The 7,419-nt window shown below is 47.7% G+C and overlaps 2 protein-coding genes across 2 annotated transcripts; one reads left to right on the forward strand and one right to left on the reverse strand.

Annotated features, from left to right (window-relative positions):
• Positions 1 to 422: 422 nt before the first annotated feature.
• Positions 423 to 3,601, forward strand: LOC127314394 (uncharacterized). Its single transcript, XM_051344858.2, has 4 exons — positions 423 to 660; positions 1,147 to 2,331; positions 2,417 to 3,238; positions 3,383 to 3,601. Exons 1-3 carry the CDS (start codon positions 585 to 587, stop codon positions 3,226 to 3,228), a joined length of 2,073 nt encoding a protein of 690 aa, XP_051200818.1. The 5' UTR covers positions 423 to 584; the 3' UTR covers positions 3,229 to 3,238; positions 3,383 to 3,601.
• Positions 3,602 to 4,014: 413 nt separating this feature from the next.
• LOC127314395 (uncharacterized) lies at positions 4,015 to 7,005 on the reverse strand. Its single transcript, XM_051344859.2, has 4 exons — positions 6,424 to 7,005; positions 5,273 to 5,704; positions 4,853 to 5,165; positions 4,015 to 4,683 (listed from the first exon to the last, which is right to left on the reverse strand). Exons 1-4 carry the CDS (start codon positions 6,940 to 6,942, stop codon positions 4,511 to 4,513), a joined length of 1,437 nt encoding a protein of 478 aa, XP_051200819.1. The 5' UTR covers positions 6,943 to 7,005; the 3' UTR covers positions 4,015 to 4,510.
• Positions 7,006 to 7,419: the final 414 nt, after the last annotated feature.

Here is a 7,419-nt window from a genome sequence, read left to right on the forward strand (position 1 = left end):
GTGTCTTGCTCATTTGGACCGAGTCTTAACTGTGCACCTCGTGTAAGTTTTCGTATGGAGTAGAGGAATCTGCACTGATGTACTTGGCACGAGGGAACAATTTATTCCAACACAAGTTGAAAACCGACCAAGCTCGTCAAACAACTTGGCAAGTTGTTTCATCCATGACCTCATGTCAGCCTAATTACCTGGAATCCTAGGTGGACTACGACAAGAGTTGCCATTGTCCTATAACTGTCTGGTTTTACACAATATATCAAAGGGGCTGTTATCCATCTGATCTAATCCAGTTGGATCTCCTCACACATCACAATTTCACAACGATTGTTTGTTGTGTATCTGCCTGGTGCTACACAATATCGAAGGATAAAATCCAACCTACAGTACATCGAACTGAAAATTTCCGGGTCCTTTTGAAGGCATCGCGTTTGCCATCTTGCATTCGGCCTGTTCGGCCTTAGGAAGCCCATTTGGCCCACACTGTTGCTGGCTGATTCTCCCCCAAAATCTCTCCCCCAAACATTCCATCGGCGGCTACTTCGTCTTCCTCCGAACCAGACCAGGGCTCGAACCGCCGCATCCGCATGGAATCGGACTCTGATGATGGGAGCAGCAGCACCAGCTGGGGCGTCCGCGTGGGCTTGCGCTCACCACGCACCGGTAAACTAATGGCCTTCCGCTCGAACTCACCCCGGAGTGATCCGTAGAGCTCTCGATCTGTCACAGACGAAATTAGGGTATCATCAGCACTAGCTTCATACTGTAGAGAGGCGCGTTATCTCTGATGGAATATGTCTCCTCTTCAAAGCTCGCATTGTTTAGTTCAGTCCGTGATATGTACTAGGTTGTGATAGGCATCCTTGTATGGTTCTTGATGTGTGATGGAATGACAGAACATTATCTCTGATGGAATATGTCTCCTCTTCAGAGCCCGCATTGTTTAGTTCAGTCCGTGATATGTACTAGGTTGTGATAGGCATCCTTGTATGGTTCTTGATGTGTGATGGAATGACAGAACATTACCTCTGATGGAACATGTCTCCTATCTTCACTAGAAATGTAGAATGTTCATCTGATGGGATTTATCCCCCCCCCCCTACAGATTGCTGCTGCTATTTTTTTTTTGCTTACATGGATGGGTTGCAGGTACTGTTGCTGCCAGAAAGAACAAGCCTGCACTGAGGACTAGGCAGAGAGTGACTGCTGATTTCGGGTACTATCCAGGTTCTCCCGGCAGGGCATCCACGCTGCCTCGGTTCCAGGGTGCCATCGGAAAGGATTCCAGCGAGCAGCTTGGGGAAGCCTGGGCCAAGTTCTTCCACGCCAACGGCATTTCCGGCGAGAAAGCCGACTGCCCGCATTTCCGAGAGGCCATGAGACTGACGCAGCAGCTTGGTAAGGCGGTTCAGCACGTTCCTACAGCGGCAGAAATAGACGGACCATGCCTTCAGGCTGAGTATGATGAGCTGGAGAGGTATATCGCCAACTGGAAACAACGCTGGGGTCAGTGTGGTGTTACTGTCATGTGTGACTCGTGGACAGGACCCACCGGGACGACCATTCTGAACTTCATGATCTCCTGCGACGGGCGCATGTTCTTTCACAAGTCTGTCGATGCCACCGGACGCATGCGGAGTGTCCCATATCTCTATGAGTCAGTTCGGAAGGTGGTCGTGGAGGAGATTGGGCAAGGCTTCGTGGTTCAGATTGTGACAGAGAACGGGTCCAGCTTCAAGGAAGCGTGTGGTCAACTCATCAATGAGTATCCACACATTGTTTGGCAGCCATGTGCAGCTCAGACTGTTAATCTCATGCTCAAGGACATCGGAAACATCCCCAAAATTGATGCGGTGGTCTCTAGCGCCAAGCAGATATGTAGGTTCTTCTACAATCATTCTGAGCTGCATGATCAAATGAGAATTAAGATTGGAGAGTTGATCCAACCGAACGCTGCAAGGTTTGGAACTGACTTTGTGTTCCTACAAAGTTTTGTGGATATCCAAGACAAGCTCAGGCAGTGGATGGTCTCGGATGAGTGGGCCGACGGCTCCTGGAGCAGGGAGGCAGATTATGACTACGCGTATGACTGTTTAATAAGCCGCTCTTGGTGGGAAGAAGTAGAGTGGGTGCTAGGTATAATGCGACCACTTTATGCTGTACTTCAGTATGCACATAAGACAAGGATGCATTCTGGGTTTATGCCTAGGATGATGGCTGCTAGGGAAGAATTGCTCTCTCTTTTTAAAGAGGGGTCAGAAGATTTGAAGAATGTAATAGATGTGGTGGACAAGAGGGTGGAAGATCTGTACAATGACACTCTCATGATTGCAGGTAAATTAAGACTAAGCTAATATATGCCTTAACTTTTTCCCCCTTCAGTGCATTTTGTACTTATCTAACTCTCTTTCCTCTGCAGCTGGTATGCTTGATCCCGACGCTCACTACAAGTATGATCTTGCCAGCAATCCACATTATATGCAAGCATTCACAATGGCTATTCAGAAGGTTGCAGACTCACCTGCAAATGCAGCTGAGGCACTTGAACAATTTGAAATGTTCCGTTCTTCCAGTGGTAGGTTTGACAAAGAATTAGCTCGGCATGGAGCTGGCAAAGCGGGACCAGCTCATTGGTGGCTGCTATATGGAGGAGAAGTCAGAATACTACAGGGTTATGCGTTTCGAATCGTGTCTCAGTGCATGTCCTCTAGTGGGTGTGAGCGTAACTGGAGCCCATTTGCATTAATGCACGCACAAGCAAAAAACCAGCTAGCTTATGAAAAGCTCCACAAGTTGGTCTATGTCCGCTACAATCTCAGGCTGCGGACCGAAGAATCCAAAATAGACAACGAAGAAAAAGATGGCAAGGGAAATAAAGAGTTTGATCCTTGCTGGATGATGATGGATGTTGAACTATATGATAAAGAAAACCCTATCATGGATTGGCTGAATATCCCTAGGACAGGGAGTGCATCTTTGACTTTACTGGATGATGCAAATGAATGTGATCCTGCTACACCTTCTAGGGCTGTGGTTGATATGATATGCAAGGCGGTATCGAGTGAGGATGTCCTTGACAAGCCAATCGGGGCCTGGGAATCAAAGAAGAGTGGCATGCTCGATGGTAGGAGGCAAAAGAGGAAGAAAGGAAAAACAGCTACTAATGTTGAGGGTTCGTCGCACGCAATGTCTACTAGGAACAAGAAGAAGGATCTCTCCAGCCCCCGCTAGCCTCTTGCTGGTAAGTTCTGTTTAGAAGTTTCTAATCAAGTGTGTCACTAACTAAGGTTATTATTGAGTTTCTCCGTTGGATTCAGCAGGCATTTAATGATCTGAATCAAGTGACAAACTAATACGGGTGACATTTTGTTGGTTTCTTGTTTAGGTGAATCTAAAACCTCTGCAACATTGTGAATGGTGGTTATCCCGATGGATTCAGCATTTGCTAAGAACTGGAGTAGAAATAGTGGTTAATTCTGAAGCACAAGAAGCAGCTATCCGCAGACGCCTGAGATCTGATACCCAGAGGATGCTAGATCTTAGGGCCGTGTTTTCTTGCTGATCTGGAACCCTAGATGCTGTGAACTTGTTATTCTTGATGACTTTTCTGATCGTTTGCGTGGAGTATGATGCTTGGTAGGTTAGATCCCGTTTGTGAATTCTTCTAATCGTGGCTGGTCATTTTGTTATATCAGGGTGAAATCTGCTGTTCCGGCGATCACTGATCCTGTAGAGGTTCCGGTGTATGTCCGAATATTATGCGCCTTTGAATCTCTAATCGACACTCTTTTGGCAAAATAAGCAGGCTGTTACTGTTTCGTAAAAAGAGAATCTGGAATAATCATTTTTCTGAAATCCTCCTAACAAGCGTGTGTATTTTTGCCCTTTCAGGCGAGAACATTCAGAGTTTTTGTCCCAGGAATGCAACGGATAGAGATCTTGTTCAATTACTTCTCCACTTTATGCGTCAAAACATATACTGTACATCACTTAATCCAGCAGAATTGACAAAACTAGTAAAGAAACTCAGTCTTGTAGATATCGAGTGGTATACAACAGCGCATGTACATATACACAGCAAAATCAAGAGACAAGACCATACTTGTTTCAAAAAATAGAGACAAGACCATCTTCTCATGGAGCAGTTTTCCCGAAAAAAACCTTCACATGGAGAGGGACGGTGGCAGCTCAGAAACTGCACCAAGATACAACCGGGTCAGTCTGTACCCTACACAGTCCAGCGATCAAACGGGACTATGTCCGGCAATTGCAAGCTTCGCATTAGCAGGGACGGTATGTGTGTGCATGACACATTACCAACGATCAAGCTCAAACTGGAAATTATCAAGAAATACCAACCATGCTTTTTCCCAGAGAAAGTGTACAACGTGAGCTTGTATAGGACCGATCAACTTCGCCGATGTCCGATGTTTGCATAGAAACCCTGCTATCTCTATGGGTGTCATGCTCTCTGAACCAAAATCACAATGTTGCAGCTGACACCAAACTCCATTCATCGAAAACTCATGTAACTGTTGAACGATGTACTCGCTGGGCTCACAATGGTCTGGCTGAGCACGAACAACACAAGGGTTAGCTCGACCGTCAGGATCGTGTTGAGGAATGTCCGGTCAACAGTCCAGCCATATAGCGTGATGCCACCAGGGTTGGTTAGCAGATAGAGCACTGCAACGCAAGAGAAGAAAACGCATGAGAAAAAGAGGAAGGAAAGTAAAATAACATGATTGCACTGCCAGCAGAAACAATATTAAGAATGGTTAAGCAATGCAACTTGAAGAGAGTTTTAAGATAAGTTTTATCAATGCAAACTTAAATGAAGCTTTAGCATACTAACCAAGCGATTCCCTCTTGTGGTATGAGGACAGGTAAGATGTCAATTGAGCTGAGTTATGAGAACCGCCATTCACCGAGCCACCTTCCAAAGACTCCAAGTCACTTTCAGAGTAATCTCTCAGAAACATTTGTGATGGAAAGGTCGCAAGGTGCGTAGAACCGTTTGGGGTGCTCCCATATGTAGAATCAGTAGAGCATGTCGCTAAAGCATGCCACCGACTAGCTATTGCAACAATGTTTTGAGCTCTATGAGAAATTTTAGCAGCTCCGTGTAAACAAACGACGAGACCGACAACTTGAACAACTGAAGACACCTGCAGCACATAAACAACTGTATCTATAATCTGATCTTTTTGTACTAGCATATGAAGACGGGGAAGTTTGTGTTATTTTTCGGACTAAACAAGCATGTAGTACTCACAGCTATATCACCACCATTGGTGAAATTGATTGGTCCTTTGTATGCTGTTGTCTTGTAAAGAATGGCAAACTGGCTTGCTGTAACAGACAAGAAGAGCAGCAGAAGGAACATGCGAAACCTGTGACTAATTTTGGAGAGATTATGGCGGAGCTGCAGGTGCTCTTTCATATAGACCAAAGGATCTGCATCTTGCTCTAGAACTTTGCCGTAGTCATCAAAGTGAATAACTTGAAGATTGCAAACCAAGTTGAAAAGCAGGCTCGAAGACAGCACAATTGTGGTCAAATACATCCATGAGATGATGGAAGCAAAGAACACGATGAATGCTCTCCAGGTTGACTCGTGGAGCATGTGCGAAAAGCGGAAGATTTCTCGGGTGACCTTCACGACAAAGCATGGCAATATCCACCACAGCAGCGTTCGGAAGAAGTCCTGTCATAGGGGCCGCAGCACTCGTCAGCACAAAAGCGGAATGCCAAAACTCGTAAGCACTTAGCAATTCAAACTTGCGTTACAAATAGCAGCTGAATGCAAATGGCGTGTCTTGTGTTCAAGAGCATAACTGAATCTATTATGAAACAGACATGTGGCACATAACACTAGAACCTTGATTCAGAGTCAGCGACAAAACTGATTCCTGGCAGAAACACAAACCTGCTTTAACACGCCCATGACCTCGATTCACATGGGGACAGAAGAAGGCACATGCATATACATATGTAACTGATATAATCAACTACATAGATCCACCGACCAGGACCAACGAATCCAAGGCGGCAAAAAAATACATATACTGTAGAAGAGGATCCAGACAGGAGGCTTGAGATTTTCGGTAGTTTGCCAGATAGTCTGAAACAAGCACACGTCCTGAATCTAAGCAGGATATATATAAACAATGCCCCCTGATGCCACTTAATCTATCGTTCGAGCTTACATGTTTGGACAAAATGATGCATATCATAGCTTCGTAGTCATCTACTAATAGTAGCAAGTAGGCAAGAAATTGCTGGAAGCGCGCGCTCTCTCACTGGAACATGAATCAAGGAAAAGCTGCGGGAAACTCGTGGACTAGTCAACAAGCAAACAAGATTATTAAGCAAAAAAAAAAAAAAAAAAAATTGGGGGCTGACCGGCGGGACGAGAGACCTGACCTCGATCCTGGCGGCGTACTCTTTCTGGAAGCGGATCCGCATGCCGAGCTCCGGGTCAACGAAGAGGAACTTGCGGAGGCCGTACATGGCCATCTTCCTGGACACGCATGCGACGGCGACGGCGGCGGCGGCCGCCTGCGAGACCATGACGAACTCCTCGAAGAGCTCCACCTCGTAGTCGTCGCAGACAACGCCGCGGTCGTGGCACGGGGAGAGCGCGACGGCGGCCGCCGGCAGCGCCACGCCGACCACGGCCAGGACGGACGCCGCGAGGGCCACCTCCGCCCGCGTCGACGCCGAGAGCCCCGACGCCGCGAGGAAGGCCCCCAGCCGCCGCAGCCACCGCTCCAGCTGCGCGTCGACGGGCGGGAGCGGGAGCAGCGGCGCGGAGAAGAACGGCGGGTAGGTGTCGGAGGCCGAGGCCGACGGGACCCGGATCGCCGGCCTGGGGGGAATCGGGGGTAGAGGCGGAGGAGCCGGCGGCGGCGGTGCTCCGGCGAGGCGGTCGGCGTCGGCCATGAGGGCGGGAAGGAGTGTCAAAAACGGGCTACCGGCGGTTGGAGGGCAGGAGGAGACGGGGAAGTGGGCCCTTTTATTTTCCGAGCGAGCATGTGGGGCCCACACGGAGTTGGCCAGTGGCGTGCGAGGGAGCCAACAGAGCTAGGGACACGTGATTGGATCCTGGGCAGTTGTGTGGGTGACGTGGCGGACCGCCTCCCGGTTTGCGTGTGAAGCATGCCAGAAAATTCCGCACGGTTCGTGGCCTGGTGGGCAGGGAGCAGCAAAGTCGGATTTTCTTTCAGAATTTTTGTGAAAAAGTTGAACCATTTCACCTTTTTCTAATAATAAAGGGATTAAAGGCCTGTGTTATGATTATAATAAAGAAACTCCAAAACAGTACATGTAATTCATGTGTTATTTGAGTATGTCCCACGATAAATGCCGCCGAATCTTTTAAAGCAACTCTAGCGGATACCGTAAAATGGACGGAACCTT

Source organism: Lolium perenne, chromosome 7, assembly GCF_019359855.2.
Source record: "Lolium perenne isolate Kyuss_39 chromosome 7, Kyuss_2.0, whole genome shotgun sequence".
NCBI classification, from domain to species: Eukaryota; Viridiplantae; Streptophyta; class Magnoliopsida; order Poales; family Poaceae; genus Lolium; species Lolium perenne.